The 25,157-nt window shown below is 33.4% G+C and overlaps 1 protein-coding gene and 1 long non-coding RNA gene across 3 annotated transcripts; both read left to right on the top strand.

Annotated features, from left to right (window-relative positions):
- Nucleotides 1–1,270: 1,270 nt before the first annotated feature.
- On the top strand, nt 1,271–25,157 carry LOC148312717 (uncharacterized). Its single transcript, XM_088274602.1, has 13 exons — nt 1,271–1,359; nt 3,391–3,598; nt 4,595–4,754; nt 5,455–5,581; nt 6,707–6,842; nt 7,876–8,037; nt 9,682–9,721; nt 18,832–19,037; nt 20,036–20,195; nt 20,966–21,092; nt 22,736–22,868; nt 23,696–23,842; nt 25,041–25,157. Exons 2-13 carry the CDS (start codon nt 3,401–3,403, stop codon nt 25,086–25,088), a joined length of 1,644 nt encoding a protein of 547 aa, XP_088130728.1. The 5' UTR covers nt 1,271–1,359; nt 3,391–3,400; the 3' UTR covers nt 25,089–25,157.
- On the top strand, nt 13,867–15,109 carry LOC148312718 (uncharacterized). 2 transcript variants are annotated; one of them, XR_015838895.1, is made up of 2 exons: nt 13,867–14,510; nt 14,826–15,109. It is a non-coding gene; the product is annotated as an uncharacterized LOC148312718 (long non-coding RNA). The 2 variants fall into 2 exon arrangements; XR_015838896.1 differs by having other exon boundaries at nt 13,872–14,340.

A 25,157-nucleotide genomic window follows, 5' to 3' on the forward strand; every position in this document is an offset into this window, starting at 1 on the left:
CGAGAATGCTGTTTAATAGAAATAATAAATAAAATTAAAACTTTTGTCAGGGCAGTTGCAAGTTTTGTATGAGGGCTCGCGGCCTATCTATCATTTATCCAGCATTTGTGAAGAAAAATAGTCATGTTGCAAGACAGGACCCCACACGAATGAGCGATTTTTCTTTAGATATTTGAGATATTGGGAGAATAAACGGTTTTAAGACCTCAAAAGAGATGGACCGACTACATAACCGTTGTGGGGAGTAAAAACTGACTGCAAACAGCAACAGACGGAAACAATGAACGGATACAGAAGAGGCCTATATCTAGCAGTGGAGGACAGAGGCTTTAAGGAAAAAATGGACGAACTCAACATATTGTTCATATTATTTTTTGACATCTCATCAAAGATGTGAGATGAAAAGAAGCTTTTTACTGAGCAGAAACTCTTGTATGAGAGGTCCGAATCCTGGATTTTAATCACATACGCGAGAAACGCAAGAAAATATCATTTTAATTTTAATTATTTTAGCTTATAATTTGACCAGTTTTTGACCATTATTTACAACATTTCGAGTGCGTCAAATGTTGTAAATATTTCTAGTAGTTCAAAAAATTTAACAATGAAGATAAAATTTTCAAATTGGGAAAAGTAATTGCATTGCTTGTCAAGCACGCCAATATATCAAGGATTCAGCTTATTGTTCAAGAAGTAAAATGTACAATGACTTGATCGCAATCAATCGGTAGAACAACGAGCCATTTCAATAACAGGTTATGCATGTTTGAACAATGGCCATTAGTCGGTTATTCACATCACAAATGGTCGCTCAAAACGCTCACTCCTTTCAACAACGTCATATATCTAAAATTGACAATTTTCAGTTGTTCCATGTTTTTGGAATGCCCAGAAAATGTACTATATCCCAACAAAAGCGGCTTATTTTTAACTTAATATTTACCCCTTACAGGGCAAAAAGGGTTGTTTCTGCATTTTGAAGAAAAGGTTTGTTTAATTATTTTTTTTCAATATACTAGATATTTTTCAAATGGAGATAAAATATTCAGGTTTTACCTTAAAATATCTGTTGCATAGTAAAAAGTTCAAAAGGTGGCTTGATATTTATTTTTAATACATTTTATTATATTTTTAAACTTTAAAAACGATCTCCTGAAAAATCAAGTTTTTGATATATGACGTTGTTGAAAGGAGTGAGCGAAATAGGATCAGGATTTTCGACCGCATCTGTGGATATTTTCCCTATAAAAAGGATTTCAATGCCTCGAGAGGTCAGTAGTGTAGTTGGTTTCTGTCTGAATAAAAGGTACTAAAATTTGTATTTTTCTCTTTAGCAGGCTTACAACTATAGGAATCCAGGTAACATTTTAAACGTTATTGAGAAAAAAATATAGTAGACTTTACCCATCTCTATTATCCAATTATTTATAACTATTTTATGCATTATTTCGTTATTTAATGACTTTGTGGATAATGGGAGCATGCTATTACAGCTTTATTCCATCATATTTAAAGTTCCCTTGAGCAAACGAAGTATGTGCTTGGTTTTGTTTGATGTGTTTTTGATTCCAAAGAGAGAGAAAAAGACAAATGAATCACAATGGCAATAAGTATATATATATTTTTTTAATTTCTTTCTCTCTTTCAAAATTTAATTTTGTAAATGTCAATCCGTAATAATTTTATTTTAATGACCTGTTTATGGAATGATTATTCCGAAACCGGCAGTCACGAATAAGTTTTTATAAAAGTGGTTTTACACAATGTGAACGATGAATGATAAGGAGAGTTTATATGAATTTTTATATTAATTTTTTTATTGAAATCCAGATTTCGTGTAACGGTTTTCATTTTGGTTTTTTATATATGAGAAATAGAGGGTTAAATCTTTGATATTAAGATTAAATTCTATTAATAAATTACTGATTACCACATAATTCCTGTTTAATGTGTTAATTTTTATAAATATTCTAATATTTATCCTGTTTTCGTGATACTTTGCCATTTAAATAATAACAATTTTTCAGTGATCGTTATTCTTTATTTTTTAACATTACATTATGCTGACAAGCCATTTATCATATACTTATACCAAAATATATTTTATTTGCATTTTTTGTTGATATATTCAAGTCTTTATCCTATAAACTTGATGCTTTGGCGTTTTTTATAACGATTCGAATAAATATGATCTTTATCATACCTACCTAACTATATTTTTTAATTATTATAAGCTCATTTATAAATAGTTCAGTTATTTCATGATTTGATGGTCCTTTATACATCCATGATACCGCTGTATGCTTTAAAAATAGTCCTTTTTAGGACCATTACTTGTGCATTATTCAATTTAAATATTTAAATCCGGAAAGATCAATAAATTTAACCATGTTTCTTATGGTGATTTATAGTCCTTTATACATCCATGATATCCCTTTATGCTTTAATGATAGTCCTTTTTAGGACCTTTGCTTGTATATTTATCAATTAAAATGGATTAATTCGCAAGTATCAATCAATTTTACAACGTTTCTTATGGAGCTTGATGGTCCTTTATACATCTTTAAAAATAGTCAATTTTAGGACCTTTGCTTGTGCATTAATGAAATAAATTAAATGAATCCACAAAGATTAATAAATTTTACAACGTTTCTGATGATGATTAATGGTCATTTATACACCCATAATACCGCTGTATGCTTTAAAGTAGTCCTTTTTAGTACCTTTACTTATCCATCAATTAATTAAAACAGATAAATACGCAAAGATCAATCAATTTAACAACGTTTTTTTATTGTAATTGATAGTCCTTTATATGTACATAACATGACATGACATGACATCTTTGTATGACTTAAATTAGTCCTTTTTAGGACCTTTACTCCTGCATTAATCAATCAAAATAGAGTAATATCAAGGATCTATCAATTTTACAACGTGTCTTATTGTGATTGATGATTTTTTATACATCCATAATACCGCTGTATACATTAAAAAAAATGTCCTTTTTAGGACCTTTGCTTGTGCATTAATCCATTTTACAACATTTCTTTTAGGAATATTTGTAGGGGTCCTCACCAAAACGTTACATTTCCATTATAAATGATTTTAAGTAGGTTATCAAGAACTCTAGCTTGTAAAATTGTTACGTTTTAGTATGATTTCATTTTGGTTTAACACAGGATTGGTCACGTTTTGTCGCAACTTTAATTAAGATTTCGATAGAATACAGTAAACAGAACAGATTTGCATTTAAAGGATTTTAGTGCAATATTGGAAATGTAACTTTCTTGTGAGGACCTCCACATTTATTTCGGGTTACGAACAGACTTACGAGGTTCTACTGAAAGCATATAATTTTTGACCATATCATATATTTCTGTTTTAAAGATAACCTACAATGCTGGGATTGAATCTATCAGGGATCTTCCTGATCATTGCTCTACTGAGTAGCGCAGTGACGGCAGAATGGAGATGGACAGGTAAGGTGGCTGTAGTCACTGGGGCCAGTTCTGGTATTGGGGCTGAGATAGCAGTAGCCCTGGCCGATAAGGGAGTCATCGTTGTAGGTCTCGCCAGAAGGGAGGAAAAAATTAAGGTAAATAAATTGTAAAGAAAATCATTTGAATGTATTTATTGACATACTAAGAGTATTATGTATTCACTATCGGATTTGGTGGTGCTTTATATTTTTGGGGTGGGGGGGAAGGAAATAATTATGTTTCAATTTTCAATTTCAATTCCAATTTCAAAATATATTTTTTACTCTATTATGCAGCGCTACGTGCAGCGCAGTCAAGGGATAACTGGAGAAGAGTCATTGCTTCTGCAAGGGTCACAACCCTCAGCAATGAGGATTAAGACGGAGAAGAAGACTCTATTATCTTACCTTCAGTAAATAATAATCAAATTAACATCCATTTGATGTAGTGCCCTACGCACCATTGGGTGCGGATTAGGATCTGTTGTATTGTATCTTCGGGCATTAAAAGTAAATGACCTCACATTTAGAAAAAGGCTATAAAACTAACAAAGTGAAGCCTTCGTCGGGTCATGAAAGCGATGTTGCATAAGCAGTAACTATTGTACAATTAATTGTCGCTTTAAACTGACTGTTTGTATTTTCACCAGTTGGCGTTGGTGAGAACATCTGTAGTTGTTGGGTAATATATCCAAAATAAAACAAGTTTTGTGTTGGATTGAATTCTACATTTATTTATGTACATCTTAATACGTGACGCGTTTCGTCTTCTTAGGACATTATCAAACACAGTGAGTGTTTGATAATGTCCTAAGAAGACAAAACGCGTCACGTATTAAGATATACATAAATAAATGTAGAATTCAACCCAACACAAACCTTGCTTTATTTTGGATATATTACCTAACAATTCAATATGGAATTCTACCAACTGTCTGCAGTTACAATAAACATCTGTAGTTCTCAAAACTAGTCGTGTTTACATTAATCAACTTAAAAGTGGTAATATACAAGTGTTTTTTTTTAATATATTTAAGGAGTTATCTCATTCCCAACGATAAGCATACAATTTAAGTGTCTGTTGTAGTTTATAATGCATTTGTATTTCTTCAGGAGCTGACGGCCAAGACAAACGGTACTATCTACGCAAGGAAGTGTGATTTACTAGTGGAGGATGAAATAATTCAGGCCTTCCAATGGATTGAGACGACTTTAGGCGGAGTTGACATACTCGTCAATAATGCTGGCACATACAAACTCGCTTCACTAATATGTAATATACAACTCAATACCATTATGTCAATATTGTAATAAAATATTTTTAAACTTTATAAAATAAAACTTTGATTTTAACCACTTTTGTTTTTGGTACTTTTTTCCAACCATTTTGACAAGCACCGTGTCAACATCAGGGATGGATATGTACTCTCTATCGCTGATGGCAAGGTGCTTGTCGAAACCGGTTCGAAAAAAAGTTCCAAAAATAAAAGTGGTTAAAAACAAAATTTTAGTTTTATAAATATTTTTTAAAGGAAATGAGAACTTTCTTCAGAGAAATCTCTTGGTTTTACAAAATTGTATTTACTTAGATTGGCAGTGACAGGGATATTGAAAGCTTTCAAATGCAAAATCACAGTAAAATCGGGAAACAATTTTGTTTAACATTTACTATTAATTCCGCAACTTAGTTTATAAAACAAACAAAAAATGCTTTACAAGAGAAGGTCTGTCAGGAAGCCTAGATGCTTCTGTATCAGATCTGGGAATGCAGTGGGACAGCTTTCAAAAGAACTTTCTTCACAGCAAAAGTGTTCTGCTTTTTTTTAAATTAATAATTGTGTACAGTTTCAAGTTAAAAAAATGGCAAAAATCAAAAGAAACCTCAATAGATGTACTGTGGATATTTTTCCTCTTTTGACTTATGAGTTTGCCGACCACTCTCTTAAAATATTTTTTGTTTTTTATTTTCAAAGCCGGAAGCACAAAAGAATGGAAGGATGTCTTGGACCTGAATGTACTGGCTATGAGCATTTGCAGCAGGGAAGCCTTAAGGAGCATGAGAAAAAGGGGAGATAATGGACAAATTATCAATATGAACAGGTAAGGTTTTAAAGAATAGTCTAAAATCCTGTCACTTTTTTTAAATATATAAACGATCATGGTAAAAAATAGCCATCAAAAATAGTAATGTCAGGTAATAAATAATAGATGTTTATCAAAAAATTAAAGGTGTATCAGGTAAAAGGTGTTGAGTCAGGTAATTATAGTAGTTATGTCAGGTAACAATAGTTGTTGTGTCAGGTAATAATAGATGTCATGTCAGGAAATCATAGGTGTTAAGTTGGGTAATAATAGTAGTTATATTAAATAATACTATATGTCATGTCAGGAAATAAAAAGTGTTGAGTCAGGTAATTATAGTAGTTATGTCAGGTAATAATAGTTGTTGTGTCAGGTAATAATAGTTATGTCAGGTTATAAAAGTTGTTGTTTCAGGTAATGATAGTTGTTATGTCAGGTAATAATAGTTGTTACTTCAGGTAAAAATAGTTATGTCAGGTTATAAAAGTTGCTGTTTCAAGTAATGATAGTTGTTATGTCAGGTAATAATAGTTGTTACTTCAGGTAATAATAGTTATGTCAGGTTATAAAAGTTGTTGTGTCAGGTAATGATAGTTGTTATGTCAGGTAATAATATTTGTTACGTCAGGTGAAAATTGTTAATTTGTCAGGTAATAAAAGGTATTGTATCAGATAATAAATGTTATTATGTCAGTTTACTAAGTCAGGATTATTTTTCATACTGGGAGATGCCTCAAAATATTTTTTTTATAAAGCTTATAATTTGACCAGTTATTTTATTCGTAACATTTTGGGTGTTTTCAAATCCTTGTTCACAAATCTTAAAGTTACTTTAAGTAATAATAGTAGTTATGTCAGGTAATAATAGATGTCATGTCAGGTAATAATAGTAGTTAAGTCAGGCAATAATAGACATCATGTCAGGTAATAGGTGTTGAGTCAGGTAATAATAGTAGTTATGTCAGGTAATAATATTTGTTATGTCAGGTAATAATAGTTATTACATCAGTTTATAATAGTTGTCGTGTCAGGTAATAAAAGACGTTTTGTCAGGAATATTACAAAGGTGTTGTGTCAGGTAATATGAGTTGTTATGCTGGTAATAAGAGTTGTTTTATTGTTAATATATTGTATAATTTGCAGCGTTGTCGGTCACAAGGTTCCCAAACTAAAGAACGTCCCTTCGGGCCTGTATTCCGCGAGCAAATTCGCCGTGACCGCTTACAGTGAAGGCCTCTCCTTCGAGCTGGCCGAACTCTCTTCCAAAATAAAAGTCACCGTAAGTTTTCGTCAAATAAAAGTCACCGTCGGTATATCGACGGCCGCGCTTTTACAAAGTACTCTAGAGTCGATACATTGGTTAATTTATTTTAACTATTTTACTCTAAGCTTCTCCACTTGTGTCATCTGCAAGGACTATAGGAGTGGGGGTGGAATGTAACTTAGAGCGAAGGACCTTGCATCCTTTATATTGGCGATCAAGCTGGAAAAATCGATCTGATGCAATACCCTATACACTACCTGGGTCAACAAGAAGAAAATTGTTGCCTTGTAATTTAACCTTCATACAAATAAAAAATAAATAAATAGAAGATGTTAAAATACTTAAAAATAAATTAAATAGTTTCTCGGTTCGAACCCACTCTACCACAATTTGATAGCTTTTTCTAATAATGAGCCGCTTAGGCTCACAGAAATAGTATGAAATTGAAAATTTGTTTGAATAATTAAAACAAATATTTCTCTTTTTTTTTTTAAATACATGGTTGAAAAAAAAACACAAAAAAAAATAATTGTCATTCATAAGTATAAACAATAAACAATGAGTTTAAGTCCCTCTCCAAGCACAAGAGCTTAGTCTCATTTTTGAAGAGGCACAGCGTAACTAGTAAGATATGTTAAAAGTAGAGTCTGGAAAAAAAATGTTTGAAAATGATGCGGAATGCATCGAAACACGTGTCACAGTAGATTTTAAGAAATAGTGGTATTAATTAACCAAGCAAAACTTAAATGAAAAATGTATTTTTTTTGTATTTTAACTACTCGAATAAATAAATCCCTGAAGGACGCAGACCCCCAGGCAGATCTCCAAGAAGGTGGAAAGACAGCTGGAAGTCAACATCCCAAGAGCTACAAGCGGAGGCACAAACAGATCCTTAGGATCTAAAAGAAGAAGAAGAAGAAGAAATAAAATAAAATGAAAATGTGTTTAAGTACACAAGTCGATATATCGACTCTCAGTACTCCAACAGTTACAGGACTGACTAAGAAGAAAAGGCAAAATAATATGTTGTATAATATTTTCGTTTTAGAGTATCAGTCCCGGACTAGTGGCTACAGAATTGGTATTTAATTTAACAGCGAGTTTGATCAAAACCAATCCTGGAGCGATTCCACCATCCCTGTCTTTCATTGAACCAGTTGACATCGCCGAAGGAGTAGTATACGTACTCAGTACAAGGCCCAATGTTCAGGTAACACTCGTTATATTTCCTATCCCTCCTGTGTGACTCTCGACTCAGTTGCGAGCAGGTCCCCAAACGAACAAGTGGACCCGTCAAATTGCCTGCACTGACAAACCTGCCAAATTGTCAGCCCTGATAACAGAACGCAGAAAAGTTCGTAAAAGCCCGTACGTACGTGCAATCTTTCTCTACAAACTTATGCCTCTAGCGAGATAGCGAGTGATTTTGCCCTGAATTTTCACTCATGACTTACATGAAATTATTGTAACTTTAAACATAAAGAGTAAATCCACTCACGAGTAGGCAAAGGCTATGAAACTAGGCTATGAAAGTTGAAGCCTGAGTAGGGTCATGATAAGCGGTGTTGCGCAAGCCGTAGTTAGATTTCAGAGTCACTTGGAAGTTAGGTAATTCAAAAAATACAATATTTCTCCCTCTCCACTCACCACTCAATATGCTTGCAGCCAGAGATACATATACCTAGCACCTCACTCCCAATAGCGGTGATTACAAAGACATGCTTTTGTGAACTCCCTGATTTCTTAATTGTAGAGATAGAGCATTATGGTACGCTTTTTCTTCTTCAGCCTTTTGTCCTCCATTGCTGGATATAGGCCTCTTTCGTATATATATTTTGTATATTAAAAGCTTTGTTAACTTTGTCGTATGGTGATATAACACTCTCCAAATCATTCATCGTTCAATTTGTGTAATGCCACTTAAAAACACTCCTTCACGACTACCGGTTTTATAAAAACCATTCGATCATCAGGTCAAATGTAAAATTTGTCATTTGACTACATAGTCTACATTTGAACTGATGATGGGATGATTATTCTGAAACCGGTAGTTATGAAGTAGTGTTTATGAGTGGTATTACACAAATTGAACGATGAATGATAAGGAGAATGCTCTCTTTCATATCCTTCCATTTCTTTCGATTGGTTGCTGCTTGCAGCCAATTTTTACCCCACACAGACTTTATTGTCGGACCATCTTTTTTGAGGTCTTCTAACGCCACTCTTATTCTTCCAAGGTCTCCATCTTCAAACTTTAGGGGTCCATCTTGTAGGGTCTTGTCTTGCAAAATTTCATATCACAAATACACATGCTACTAATTTAGCATGCGTATAGCAGTGGCGTGCACAGAGTTTTTAATCAGGGCTGGCTGTAGGGTAAGGATAAGGTATAGTAGGCACTGGTCGTGTTTCCATGTGGAACGCGTATAATCCAGGGTAGGCGCTGCCTTTCTGCCTATATAGAATGCTCACCTCTTCATATACCATAAGCATGCTTAAGAAGAGCCTGCTCTCTAACTGTACACATTTGCTTGAAATAAGCATGATCGTCAACATACATGGATACTAGCATGCTCATAAGCAAACCTCTTCAGATGCGTTTAGAAATCACATATTTATATTTAATTTCACAATGCTGGTGGTGTTTTGAATATTTTAACATCTGTCAAGAAGCACGCTGTCTGCCATGAGAAATTTCACAATGCTTATGAAGCAATGAATATATTAAATGATATAAAAACACACGCGTATTTGAATGCAATATTGTGTCGAAATTTCAAAGCCATCTGTCAATAAACTAACATTTTCATTTTTGTTCACATATATTAAAATATCAATTTATTTTTATTTTTAGGTCGCTGAACTGACAATCCAGCCTGTTGCAAACCCTATATGCACGCCAAAATAAACGGATTGGGAGATATTGCAATATAATATACTGCAATAGCTGCTAAAACAGTCGAATGCATTTGGTGGGCCATCCGGTGTATCTATAATGATTCAATATCCTATATGTCTGTGCATTACTTTAGTCAGCATTTACGCTGACGTCACACCATCAATTAAGGGGGTACTCGCAAATATAGAATGCAGTACGTGACCAGCTGCGCGAGGAGCCACACTTGTCTCCGCTGACAACTTTTAACTTTGCGAATATTCCCTTCATCAAAAATTCTATTCTAGAAACCTATACAATATCTTTAGAACAGATAAATGGATCTAATTAACAATAGATTTTTATTATTATAAAAAATAAAAATTCTTCAAATAAAAAAAAACAATTTTATTTTTACATTGTAAAATATCATTTATAAAAAAAAGTATCATAAAAATTAGTGTTGCCAGACGTGGAATAACAAAAACCGAGATTTTAAAGCTGATATGAAAAATACAAATATATTTCCTTTTTTCACAAATGATGAATTTAACCCCACTAAGAAACTATTCATATCAAGTTTTTTTACTGATATCTCAAGAAAGACGAAGAAGTTAATGGAGATAGTTAAAGTTCGGGTATTTATTTACAAGCCTGGTATCATAGTCAATGAAATAATTCGGAGAATTCTCACATGCATAAATAATAGGTCACTGTTTATTTACAATTTTCAACCATAGATGTCGCCAATGAAGTTTATACTGAAAACCCGAAGTACCTACGTTGTCACTCAAATCATATAAAGTTTTCAAAATTGAAGTAATATGGCTGTCAATCTAGGGTACAATGGTGAATGTTATACAGTGCGTAAAGTGATCGCTTAAACCTGCCAATAACAGACTGTTAATCCAGTAAAAACCCAGACCGTACAATATTTTTATTACAATAAACTTCTTCATCTCTAAATTTCGACATCTCAACATAGATGAAGAAGAGTATGGAAGTCTGGGTATTTACAAGGCTTTTGACTTGTCATAAGCTGGTTAAGTAATCACTTTATTCACTTGAAACATTCACCATTCTACCCATGATTGACAACCACACTAATCAATTTTTTGGAACTCATATATATATCATAAATCTCATATCACTTCATTTTTGAGTTAGCAGCAGCATCTACGGTTAATTCGAGAAGGCTTTTATTTGGCAGACACCCTCTTATTTTAATGTATGCAAGATCCTAAACGGATTATTTCACATACTGGGAGATGCCTGAAAAACGATTTTCAGTTTTTATGCAGGTAAAAGGTTACTGACAATTTGTGACATCATTTATCTCTATCCTTAAATGCTGTAATTTTATTATTGACCTTTATGAATTATCTGCAATCTTATAAAAATGGTAATAAAAAACATAGTAACCAAAAATATGTCCTGTATATAGTTAGGATAGGTAATTCTGCACTAAGTTACGATATTATCTCGAAAATAACACATGATGCAATAAAAAAATCACAATGTGGCAAAAAACAAACAATTTAGAAACATATTTGTTCAATTATCTGAAATTTTAATTAACGCATGACAGTTCTAACACGTAAATTTTAGTGTAATTTATGTTGGATTTAAACAATAAAAATGTCTTGTGGCGCCATCTGTGCACATCAGATGAAAGTAAGCAGAGGTGCGCAGCAGGGGCTGCGCAGCAGAGCGGCGCAGAGCGAATAAGAACGTCTACGAAAGTGGTCGATCGGTTCGGAAAACTCGTGTAAATTGTTTATGAATAAAGTCAATTGAAGACCTTCCATTCCTGACAATAATTTAAAACAATAGATCCACAAAGAGAACGCGTACGTACGCTGTTAAAGCAATTTTGAGTCATCCATTTACATAGAAAAGAAACGGAATAAAGATTAATATTTCATCGCAATTTCAGTTTTTTCTTCGATTTTCTTGGGTTCAGGGGTATTTTTTGTATCCAGTTTTTCAATTATAAGATTGTAGTGTCCGCGCTCGCCGTCCTCTTTGTAATATAACGTCACTCTCTTGTTCTTCTCTGACCCAAAAGTAGTAGCATTGTCGTCATTTTGAAGCGATCTTTTAACGCAAATACAGATGGATAGGGCGGTCGCCGCGGCTGACAATTCTACGTGTCCCCCCAAAACGACTTCAGAGGAGAAAAGATTCTTGTAATCTTCGATGTTTGTCACTGGATTGTCGTACGACTCATCGCCGATTATAAAATATTGATATTCTTCCCATTTTTGTAACACTTCTTGAAGCACTTTTTCTCTAACTTCTCTGTATTTTTCTTGTGTTCCGAACACAGCGAGTGAAATAGCTTTGAAGAAACAGTGACCGTCAGCTGCCATTTCCTTCACCAATATTCCATTTTCTTCATACGTTGGCGAGGGGGCTCTCGGTACAAACACACAGCCATCGTTTTCCGACATTTTTTCACAAATTATTAAGGAAAACGATGATAAAATATACTGACAATGTTAAGATCACAAACAATGACGTTACAACATTCACCTGATTGGACCAAATGTCAAATGAAGTACGCCGAACAAAACTGATAACTTTTGGATATCGTAACGGAATTTTTATGCAGGCGGATAAAAAGATTATGCTTCAGTTTATTATTTCTAAGTATAGTTAGGTAGGCAAGTAATACAAGATAAGAGGAAAAGTTTTATTTATTTATAGATAATAATATTCAGCAAGACACAAAGATAAGTTATCGCTTTACATAATTTATACCTCAACTTAAAAAAAATACCTTTTTCACATATTTTTAGAATTCATGAGTATGCACAAAGTTAAATTTAATTTTAATTTTAATAATATTCCCGAAACATAATGATTTTTGCCAATATATTATTATATTATGGTGTTAAAATATTCAGACATTATATGGCAAATATACCGATTGATTATTAATTAATATAACTTCTTTATGCCTCTCTCCACTCGTTTTTCATTTTTATTTTTTTCTAAGTATCTACACAAAAAGAGATTATACACTAGAAGAATCTACCTTATTTTTATTTTTAATTCGATTGAATACCTACGTAAAAACATTTTTTGTTGTTAAAAACATATTTTTTACATGCAACACTGGGAAATCCCAAAGATCGTTCAGCAACCAAAAATGTTTTTAAAAAAAACAAATATTTACAAATGCAACATTTTTGTAAATTGTAATATAATTTTATCGTTCTAAAAAATCAATGCTTACTTATTTTCAATTATTATTGTAATATCATACTGTGCAATCATAATATTTATTTTTTAAAAGAAATTTCAAATACCATAGCAAAGTAATTAGTTTACAATTCAAAGATTTTAATCCATACATGTTTCACCGTAAAATGAGATAAAAACTGTTATATACCATTGAAATATAATTTCAAACGAATGGAATTTTTTCTTTGAGCATTCGCCTTTGTCGTCATTGACTATCAAAATATATAGAGTTAACAAAAGAAGGGTCGGTAATTATTTATGGTTTAAAGCCAATTCTTAACATCCATCTTGGTGTAAAAAGTACAAGAAATATGATTTTCCCCTAATTTAATTTTATTACAAATAAAGGCTAGGAATTATTTCATTCTTTACGCACGCAACAACTTAGTATAATTTTGACTACTTTTATGCATTGCTCTTATTTTTTTATACGGCTGTGAAAATGGCACCTTACAAGTGCCCAGAACAGCCGTGTACTTAGCTTCGAGAATAGGTGTCTGCGAAGAATTTTAGGCGTGCGGTGGTTTGAATTGGTGAGTAATGAAGAGATAAGGCGTAAGACGCAACAAATCTTGGTCACAACTGTCGTCTAGAAAAGGCGATTAAGTATGTACTCCCATGTACTCCGCATGCCTCCCTAGAGCCTTAATCAAGCTTGCCTCTTTTACAAGGCATCAAGTTCGTGCCGCCCAGGACGACCAATGCTGACAATTTGTCGGCAGTTCTCATCTGAACTTCACGACGCGGACCTGACTTGGGAGGATGCAAGGGAGCTGGCGGCTGACAGAAAAACCTGGAGACAGTTTGTCTGCAGGATATGCTAAAAGAAGAAGAGTCATGGATTGGATCAAAATCTGTTTCTTATAAATGAACGCACTCCTGCATTTATATCCTGCAAAATATCTATGGTCAAACGCGTCGTGGTGAACTGTCAAAAATTTAAAATGTTATTCGCCGGCATTCTTTAGTATAAAATCTGTATATAATCTTTGATAAAATTGTTCATATATATAATCTTTGCGTCTCTGGGCCGTTCAAACGATACGCTATTTTAATTTGAATATATTTTTTCAAATTATTTCCACTTTGTTATTGGAAATTGTAGTCGATTGGCATAGCCCCTGAATCGATCACTGTCACCGTTCCAATGATAAAATATGAACTGCTATTTAATATATAATTAACTCGTAATTTATTCACACTTGAACCCCTGCACAAGGGAGGTATTTCCAGTAATTAGCTGGCCATAAATAGCGTTCGTAGAATCTGTCTCCGATAGGAAAAATCTAGTTTCTGGAAATGTTGGCCAAACAATGAAAGAAATGAAGCATAAAATTTCATATTTTAAGTCACAATTTAAGAAACGACGGACAGAAGAACGTAGGGAAGGTACAAATTTTCGCTCAAACGATTGAATCTTATCTACAAAGAACTTTCGGAACACCGAGGGCTGAACGGAGTTCTCATCGACCAATAAAGTCATTTGAAGACTTGATAATTCCTCTAACAAGAAGTTGGCTGCGGAAGAGTAACAACTGAACGGAGCTCCGGTGAACAAGGTTTGAGGGTTTGAATAAGGAAGGAGACATGTTTAACCCTGATGACGACAAGGGTTTGTCAAAACCGGTTGGAGAAAATTGCCAAAAAAGTGGTTTAAAACAAAGTAGCTAAAATATTTAAAATAAGCCGCAAAGTATCTGGAAAAACATTAAAGAAAGTCAAATGTTGTCTATTATGTCAAATTTTCTTTTTCTGTAAAACACGTTCACCAAAGGTTAAATCTACCATCAATTTAAAAACATAAATGATTTCCAAAAATATACAAAAAATATTATTTTCCATATTAAATAAATGCTGAAAATTTTATATTTCAGAGGACACAGGACTTGCCCAAACAAATATCAGTAGAAGAAGATGTTGACCAAGGATTCCAGATTCACCCATATATTATTTAAATTTAGTTACATAAAACCATTTCTTTAATAAAATTATACTTAAAACCCACACTATATGTTATATGTAATTATTATTGTAAAACAGTTCAATTCATTTTGTCAGAAATATTATATAAAATCATGGTTTTCAACCCCTGCCTTGATGATGTCGGTAACAAGGAAACCCGGTCACTGATCAAATAAAATAAAAGAGGAAAAAACTACATAGTTATTTTTATTCCAGACTAAAATTTAATATAATGAATTTTTGATTAGTTTTAGTAGAATGCTAGATTATTTTTATTTTTAGGTTCGATCACCGTTATGTGGGGAAATGGAGAGCTATAAAAAATATACAGTGGAACCACTCATAGCGAGCATAATTTGTTTCAGAATCTTTCTCGTTAAGCGAAAAAAAAATTGTTTTGACTGGCGTGGAAGTCCCAGCTCACGAGTGAATGTCGTGAAATGTCACTCCTTAAGGGAGCTTAACGTATTCACATTTTTTTTGCTTGTTATGCAAATGTTCTCAGTATGCTCATTATGAGAGGTTCCACTGTAAATGTATTTATATCAATTTGTATGTTGGCTTCTCTAGTGTAATAGTCAGCACGCTCGGCTACCGTTCTGGAGGTCCTGGGTTCGATTCCCAGGGGGGGTCAAATAAATGTACCTAAGTGATTTTTTTCACTCTAATATTTATTCAATATAACCCTGGACTGGTACCTGAAGCGGAGGGCTGATAACCTTTCCTTCGTGTTAACGATTAAGATAACGCTGTGTTTATGTTATGCAGTGGCCTATGCACCATTGGGGTGCGAATAAGGGTTTGAATTGAATTGAATAGAGTATGTTGGCAACATGTTTTTGACAAGTGATAAGAACGGGCACAACGCGGAGGTGAATTTTGTAGTGTTAAGGCCACCATATTTATCCCATCCAATGACCGTAGAGCCAAAAGGTAACATTGTTTATGTTGCAAATAAATAGGTGGGATTTCGAAACCTATATATATTAAAGAGTTATAAGTTCTATATATATATTTAAGTTCTATAAGATTTCGAGTAGTGTGGTTGTCAACAATGGGTAGAATTGTCGAATGTTACACGTGTGTAAAGTGATCACTTAACCAAGCTTATAACGGCCGTAAGCCTTGTAAATGCCCAGACTTTCATATTCTTCTTCATCTTTGATGAGATGTTAAAAACAAAAAGAAAATAACTCCCGTAATTGGAGATAATCCAGATTTTGGGAACAAGTATTTGGACACACTCAAAATGTTTAAAGATATTATAGAGAATTTATCTGAGCTCCAAGCTGCAAGACCTTCCTAATCATATCTCATTTTTACCAAGCTTATAACGGCCGTAAGCCCTGTAAATGCCCAGACTTTCATATTCTTGTTCATCTATGTTGAGATGTCAAAAATCTATATTTATTTAAAAATTATACAAAACCTTTTCTTACTTATTTATTTGAGCAAGATGATAACCTTATTTTTAATGTTATTATCAAAATGATGTCACGGTTATGTAATTTTATAACAATAACAAGTGTGAGAGATACTTAAATTTTTTTTTCATAATAATTTATTTTGTTAAAAATTATTTCATTAACTGATTTACTTATGTTAAATCATGTAACTATTTTACTTAATGTTGATTCGCAAGATTATTTAAATTTTTTAACAAAACGTTTTTTTTTATGTGCTGATTTTTATATTTAGTCTCCTTAGTCTAGCTGTTAGCGCTTACACTTCATCCTCAAACCCTTATGGTGCATTGAGCACTGCATCATATAGACGCAGTGTTATCTTGATCGTTAACACACGAAGGAAAGGTGATCAGCCCTCCGCTTCAGGTACCAGTCCAGGGTAATATTGAATAAATATTGGAGTGAAAAAATCACTTATATTCATTTGACCCCCCCCTGGGAATCGAACCCGGGACCTCCAGAACGGTAGCCGAGCGTGCTAACCATTACACTACGAAGCCCGTTTTTCTACTGTTTTAACATAGATTCACATAATGACCTCAGCAGCGTAACGGTTAATATATTTATCAATCTAAATAATCTTGCTTATAAACGATGCAGTGCCCTATAATGATAATTTTGCATAATTTATATGCTCCATTTTTGGAAAATACTATCTCAACCCTTTAGGTGCTAGGTTTTAGTTGATTTTTATAGTTTCCATGAATGCACTGCACTGGTATCTGAAGCGGAGGGCTGATCACCTTTCCTCTATGTGTTAACGATCAAGATAACACTGCATTTATATGACCGAGGTGCGGATAAGGGTTTGAAGAAGACCCATGCAAAATTAAACTAGTTAATTTAAATAACACATTTCTTAAAATGTTTTAGAATGGCTGTTTTGATACCCATTCATTCTGAGATCAAAAGGTTATATTACGATATGTTATTTTTAAAGATTTAAGCAATTTATTTTCTTATATAAGAGCACCTATCATCTTTTTCAACATTTTTAGACACTTGAGAATTTCAGGAAGTGGGTACGTACTGTTTTTTTTTAGTGTAACTCATTTGTAAAATTTATCAAAATAGCTCATGTAATTTCAAACGCTCTTAGATTTTTAAAGTAAGACTTTTAAAGTGACTTTGATCATAAAATTTTGAGGTCCTATTATGTTAGCTAGAGAAATAAATGACCTCTTATAAAGTTATCTAAACTTCGCTTTCTTAGCATGGCTATGTTTCCACACGTCTCATGTATGTTTCCACATCGACAACCACACTACTCAAATTCTTGGAAGTTCTATATGTATATATGAACCAATTAGGAAACCTTGTTCTTGAATCACTAGAACTTCACTAGAAACATCTATTGGTGAGATGTATTTAGACACACTCAAAATGTTGTAAATAAATTATCTGGTCAAATTGTAAGCTTAAATAATAAAAATGAAAATGGTATTTTCTGGCGTTTCTCATGTGTGTGATTACAATTCAGGATTCGGACCTCACATACTTATATAAGAGTTTCTGCTTAGTAGAAAGCTTCTTGACATCTCACCAATAGATGTCTCTAGCGAAGTTCTAATGATTCAAGAACAAGGTTTCTAAATTGGTTCATAAATATATGTATAGAACTTCCAAGAATTTGGGCTATGTTTCCATTTATGTATGTCTTATGGTAGGAACTGACCAGAGCCATTTCGTCGTAACGTAACACGTTACGATGCGAGCATTCGTATAGTCAGTACAGCGAGCCGACCGCTCCATCCATAGTTTCGGATGCTCGCGCCAAGCGATGTTACGACGTTACGTTACGACGAAATGCTACGGTCAGTCTCCACCATTAAGCAATTTTTCAATGAATGAGTGTGATTTACTGATACTTATCTCAGCCTTAAAAGATAACATACACATTTAAATAGAATATAACAATTTTCGTATTGAAATTTCAACAAAGATGAAGAAGAATATGCAAGTCTAGGCATTTACGGGGATTACGACTGTTATTCACCAATTCTACCCATGATTGACAAACACACTACTGAAATTCTTGGAAGTTCTATATATATATATATATATGATCCAATTTTGAAACATTGTACAAGAATCATTAGAATTTTCACACGTGACATCTATTGGCGAGACAAAGAAGCTATTTTACAGAGCATAATTGGAGATAATCCAGATTTGTCAACAAGTATTTGGACATACTCAAAATGTTGTTAAGAATATTACTTGTTTATATGTTTTATTCTTTCCATAATAAGTATTATCTATAAAATTAAGAAAGTTGTGTTGAGGTGGTTTGGACAAGTGAATGAAATGAGTGAAGAAAGAAAAGTAAAACAATTTTATCAGGCAAATGTGGTTAATTATAGAAGCAGAGGATGATCGAGGAACACTTGGCATGACCAAGTATTTCAAACACTACCTAGTTTTTTCATGATGTTTTACCCTTTTTTTTTAGTTACAAAAATGTTGAGCTTCAAGTCATTATTTACACTATTGTCCATTGCTCTACTGAGTAGTGCAGTGACGGGAGAATGGAGATGGACAGGTAAGGTGGCTGTAGTCACTGGGGCTAGTTCTGGTATTGGGGCTGAGATAGCAGTGGCCCTGGCCGATAAGGGAGTCATCGTTGTAGGACTCGCCAGAAGACGTGAAAAGATTGAAGTAAGTAAAATACTGCGCTTTATTTTCCCTTTACTAATTGGATCTATTCCCAATACGTTTTTCTATCTGATGTGTATACAAATAATTCTATTCACAATACATTTTTCTATCTGGTGGGTACACAAATCATTCAGAAGGTTTTCCAACGCGTGAGCAGGCCACATACAGTTGTCCATGTGAGAAGCATCCCTATTTGATTCTTAATAGGAAAGAGTACCCAGTAAAAAGTTTTCATTTAGTGATAATTTTATTCCGAAATCAAATTCTGTTTTTATACAATGAACAGAGGGAAAACAGAACGAGGACGACCGAAAAAGACTTGGCACAATCAGAACCTAAAATCTGGCGGTGTCAAAAGTCTGCGTAATCGGAGGGCATGTATGACTAGATGTATGGATGTGAAGAGATGTCAGGACAGAAGAGTGTGGGGTTCCATTCTCTCTGCTTACTCCTGCGGAGAAACGGCGTGATGGTAGTAGTAGTAGTAGACAGTGTTTTTAAAATATGATATTTTAAACTCCTGCATGCTTACATTTTTGTATGAAGTTTTTTAACTACTACTATATATAGTAGTATATAGTATATAATACATACTACCAAATAATACTTTTCACATATTGTCATGTGATGTCTTTTCACATGTTGTTTTAATGCAGTTACCTCTGCAAGGATGTAATGAAGATATTTTGATAAGTTTCAAACATATCCTTTGCTTAATATAGCAAGTCATCAAGTAAAAACAGACGGGACATTTTTACATATATATATATGTATGTATATATATATATATATATATATATATATATATATATATATATATATATATATATATATATATATATATATATATATATATATATATATATATATATATATATATATATATATATATATATATAGATGATATCAATATTATCATAAAACTGTTTAGCATTTTACCCATGGCTTTACTCTCAGATGAGTTTGTACAAATATAACTGTTAACCTTTTGTTTTTAGTTACTAACCAAGAGAACTAAGGGAACTATCCACGCAATCCAATGTGATATGCTAAATGAAAAGGAAATACTCTCTGCTTTCCGCTCGATAGAGCAGATGTTAGGGGGTGTGGATATTCTCATCAACAATGCTGGTTTTGCGAAAATGTACCCATTGACTAGTAAGTTTTAAACTAAAAATTGCTTACAACATTTTGAGTGTGCCCAAATACTTGGTCACTCCAATTAGGAGTAATTTTTTAAATTAATTTTGACATCTCAACATAGATGAAGATAATATGGAAATCTGGGCATTTACAGGGCTTACGACTTACGACCGTTATAGGCAGGTTTAAGTGATCACTTTACATACGTGTAACATTCACCTATTCTACCCATGATTAACAAATTCACACTACTCAAATTCTTGAAACTTCATCATGTATTAAGTTTATTGGTATTTTGAGTTATTTGACGTTTTCGAGTTTGATCAGTATTTCTAAAAGTTAAAAAATTTGTGAACTATGATTAGGGCATACTCAAAATGGTGTAAATAAAAATAAATAGTTAAATTATAATCTGCATAAAATATTTTTTTTAACCGTAACCCAAAATTCAAAATAATCCAGTAAGGATCTTGTATCCATTTAAGTAAAAAGATCTCTGTAAGAAGAAACCTAATGTAAAAGCTTTCTCAAACTAACCATAGATGGCTTCCGTAAACTCAAACATGAAATGTCACGAGATTTATGATATATGCATGAGTGTGTTTTTTTTAAATTTTGTAGTGTTTGACAATCAGGGATAAGATGGTGAATGTTACATGTGTGTAAAGTGATCAAATAACCAGCCTACTATAGGTCATAAACTCTGTAAATACCCAGTCGTTATCTTTATTGAGATGTCAAAATGTATTTAAGTAGATATTCATTATGAATTTCTCTTTTCTCAGCTTCAGAAACTAAAGATGTTATGGATGTATTAAATTTGAATGTTGTGGCACTCACAGTAGCTACTAGAGAAGCTTTGAAGACTATGAGAACTCGGGGTGATGACGGTCATATTATAAACATAAACAGGTATGGACATTTCCTTTTATATAATATTTATTTAAATGTTTCAAAAACCCATGAGTTGTGCATCAGTTCATGCCTAGATGCCCAGCAACCCTTGACGTTAAGTAACCAGCTCATCAAAAGGGTCGAGAGTTTCAAGTACTTGGGAGTGTAAATAACTGAAAATGGTAGACTTCAAAAGGAACTGTGTGTGCGATTAGGACTCGTAGGGTCTTTATGTAACATTATGAAAGCCATCTGGAGATTGAATGTATACTCGGTGAAGACCAAATGCCACCTATACAATGCCTGCATAGCTCCTATTCTCTTATACGGCTGTGAAACGTGACACCTTACAAGGGCCTAAAGCAGCCGTGTACTTATGTAGCTTTGAGAATAGAAGTCTACGAAGAATTTTAGGTGTGCGCTGGTTTGACTGGTGAGGAATGAAGAAATAAGGCATAGGATGCAGCAAATCTTGGTCACAAATGTCGTCAAGAAAAGGCGATTCAGTTGGCTAGGCCATAAACTCCGCATGCCTCCCGAGAGCCGTCATCAAGCTTGCCACTTTTACATCAGGTTCGCACCGCACAGGAGGACCACTACTAACAATTTATCTGACTTGGGAGGATGCAAGGGAGCTGGCAGGCGATAGAATATCTTGGAGACAGTTTGTGGACTCCATATGCTCCCTATGGGGAGCAGATATGGTTTAATTTTTAAAAAATACTAATATTATTTTACACTAGCTGTGCCCGGCCAAAACTTGCAAGTTTTGAAAATATGTGCCTGAGGTGAATACTGGGTGCAAAGTAGTACAACTTCGTCAGGAATAAAGATGTGAGGAGAAGAACCCAACAGCCCCTCATGCTGGAAGTCCTGAAGAGGAGAAGGTGGCATTCTAAGTACATCTTTAGAATGCCACCTGAGAGCATTAACCCCTCATGGGTTTTCTTTGACAGCATCATTACAATGATGTCACACAAACATTGTTTTAAGTGAAATGTTGTGGGTAAGACAGAAAAATTATCAGAAGTGTGGTTTTAGTGTTTAAATACAACCACAGATGGCAGTACAAGTACCATTTTATAAATAATCGTTACCAGGCCTTAGTAATAAGGGCGGATGTACGCCCATACTCCTTTGAGGAAAGTTTTGTTTGGATGACCATATACAGACCATATGACAGATTAAAACAAAATGGAAAAACTACATATTTTTTTTACAACATTTTGAGAGTCCAAATACTTGTTCACAAATCTGGATTACCTCCAATTAAAGGAGTATTTTTAATATTATTTTTTGACATCTCATCAAAGATGAGGAATAATATGGAAGTCTTGGCATTTACGGGGTTGACGACCGTCATAGTGATTCAAGAACAATGTTTCAAAATTGGTTCATATACATAGAACTTCCAAGAATTTGAGTAGTGTGGTTGTCAATAATGGGTAAAATTGGTGAATGTTACACGTGTGTAAAGTGATCACTTAAACCAGCCTATGACGGTCGTCAACCCCGTAAATGCCCAGACTTCTATATTCTTCTTCATCTTTGATGAGATGTGAAAAATAATACATATTTTTATTTTATTGTGCCAAATTTTATTTGGTATTGAAAAGATAATCTTTAGCGCATAATTTTTCAAATAAAAGGTCATTTTTCAGCATTGTAGGACATCGCGTGCCAAACCTGAAATTTGCATCGGGCATTTATCCAGCCAGTAAATTTGCGGTGACAGCTACGACAGAATTAATTTCAAATGAGCTCGCCAATCAGAAGTCCAAAATCAAAGTCACGGTATGTATATATATATTTGCCGATCCGTATTGAAATCTATGTTTCAACCAGATAAGGTTCTAAATTTACTTGCACTCACAAACTTACTCACTCACACAAACTTATTCACTCACACAAACAACTCCAGCATTTTTGTTACATTCATCATCAAAACTCATCAAACATCATCTAATCTCATATATAATTCTCTTTTTTCTCTCTTAACCCTTACTGGTCCAATGTCGAATCTCATTCGACATCGATTTTTTTCCTCTTAGGTCCCATGTTGGATGTTATTCGACATTTTTTTCATCATTAGTATTATTTATTTAAATTCCAAGCTTACATTTTTGTCACTCGTATCTATTACAGCAGTATGTGGAGCAGAGGACAAAGGATTTTTTTTCCAATTGGAATGTAACTGTCTACCTATATTATTTTTTTTCGGAAAGGGTTGATATTCAACAATATTCATAACACAAACATAGAATTATTTGATTGACTTTTATCATTGTCATTTTAACTATTTTTTACGTACAGTCTGTATAATTTCAAATACTTGAAAGTGGTCAGGTCAAGAGTCGAAATAATAGAGGGGTGTGTATGAGAAGATGCATGAATGTCGAAGAAGCAAAGATTGTTTTGTTAAGATAGATTGGTGTAGCGCTCTATTTTCTCTGTCTACCCCTGCGTGGAAGCGACGTGATGGTTAAATTAATGTTATGTTGGTTAGTAAAATGTTAGCTCAATGTTGAATGTCAGTATCTGAATGACAGTGAAAATCTTTTTTCTCAATTTCTTTATCCATTTTGGCTGTTTTTTTTACACACGAATATCTCTTATTCCAGAGTTTGAGTCCCGGATTAGTGGCTACGGAAATGATAATGAACATGACTGCAACAGTCGCAACTTCTCTGGAATCTTGGCCCATCATTCAATCTGAGGATATCGCTGAAGGAGTCATATATGTCCTGAGTACCAAACCAAACGTTCAGGTATATGCTTTTCCTATATGATCTTCAATTCAATCCCTTGATTTAAATGTGAGAACAAAAATACTATTGCCAAAACAAAGCACAATTGATCAATTACTCTTTATGTTATTATCATTAACTCTAGTTACACATTTGTGAAATTTAATTTTTATTATTATTATTTCGTCCGCCTCCGTAGTGTAATGGTCAGCACGCTCGGCTACCGTTCTGGAGGTCCCGGGTTCGATTCCCAGGGGGGGGTAAAATAAATATGAGTGATTTTTTCACTGTAATATTTATTCAATATTACCCTGGACTGGTACCTGAACGGGAGGGCTGATCACCTTTTCTTCATGTGTAAACGATCAAGATAACACTGCGTTTATATGACGCAGTACCCTATGCACCATTGGGGTGCGGATAAGGGTTTATTATTGTTATTATTTCAAAACATATCACATACATAAGTCATATATACATATAATATTCTCGATGAGTAATTTCTGTTTCTCATTTTGGGACATGGGATTAAGGTTAACAAGACTGGAACACAAATAATAAAGTAACAAAGAAGATTTTTAAATAACCAATACTAATACTAATACATGGCAAAATATAAAAACAATAAACAGGTTTAATAAATAGGCATAAGAAGCATATTTAAAAGAAATAAATGAGAAAAACATAAGGTAAGAAGCATATTTAAAATAAACAAAAGAGAAAATATAAAAAATGAGAAAAAATAACTAATGAGAAAATATATAAAACATAAGGTAAAAACAAAATAAGAAAATATGACCAATCACTACATATATGTCTTTCCATAAAGTACCTTCTCAGATCATTTATTTTGGATCTTCGAATGGGTTTTATTTTACATATGTCAGGCTGCTGGTTAATTTAAGTATTGGCAATATACTTTAAGGACCTTACTCCAAATTTAGTAGTGTTTATCTGCTCCACATATATTTTTTTATGTCCTCGTGTATTATGATTATGAATTTCTTTGTTAAAAATCGCTATGGTGTTGCTGTGAGTCGTACGTGATTTACGAGGGACTTCCGCGGGGAGCACTGAGGCAATACTTGTAAAGAATGTAGTGACAACTAGCATTTATTTTAACGTTTTACAACAATATTTTGTACATGTATTTCCTATAAAATTCTCAAAAAACATAATCCATTATTTTTATTATAATTCTTGAAATTTGTGATTCTAGATTCCAGAATTGACCATTCAACCAGTCGGGAGCAGCTTATGTGGATAGATATACTTTTACATATGTGTCAAAATTATTACCATATTTTTTATATTATAATAAATACTTGAAATATTA

The sequence above is a fragment of the Brachycentrus maculatus genome, unplaced genomic scaffold (assembly GCF_059751285.1).
Source record: "Brachycentrus maculatus isolate JH-2025_06_01 unplaced genomic scaffold, ASM5975128v1 h1tg000034l, whole genome shotgun sequence".
In the NCBI taxonomy this organism is placed as follows: domain Eukaryota; kingdom Metazoa; phylum Arthropoda; class Insecta; order Trichoptera; family Brachycentridae; genus Brachycentrus; species Brachycentrus maculatus.

Excerpts from the sequence above, each read along its gene's own strand:
- LOC148312717 (XM_088274602.1), top strand. The coding sequence starts at position 3,401 with ATGCTGGGATTGAATCTATCAGGGATCTTCCTGATCATTGCTCTACTG. Across the intron at positions 6,843-7,875 it reads CTTCCAAAATAAAAGTCACC|AGTATCAGTCCCGGACTAGT; the intron begins GTAAGTTTTCGT and ends TTTTCGTTTTAG. Across the intron at positions 20,196-20,965 it reads GAAAATGTACCCATTGACTA|CTTCAGAAACTAAAGATGTT; the intron begins GTAAGTTTTAAA and ends CTCTTTTCTCAG.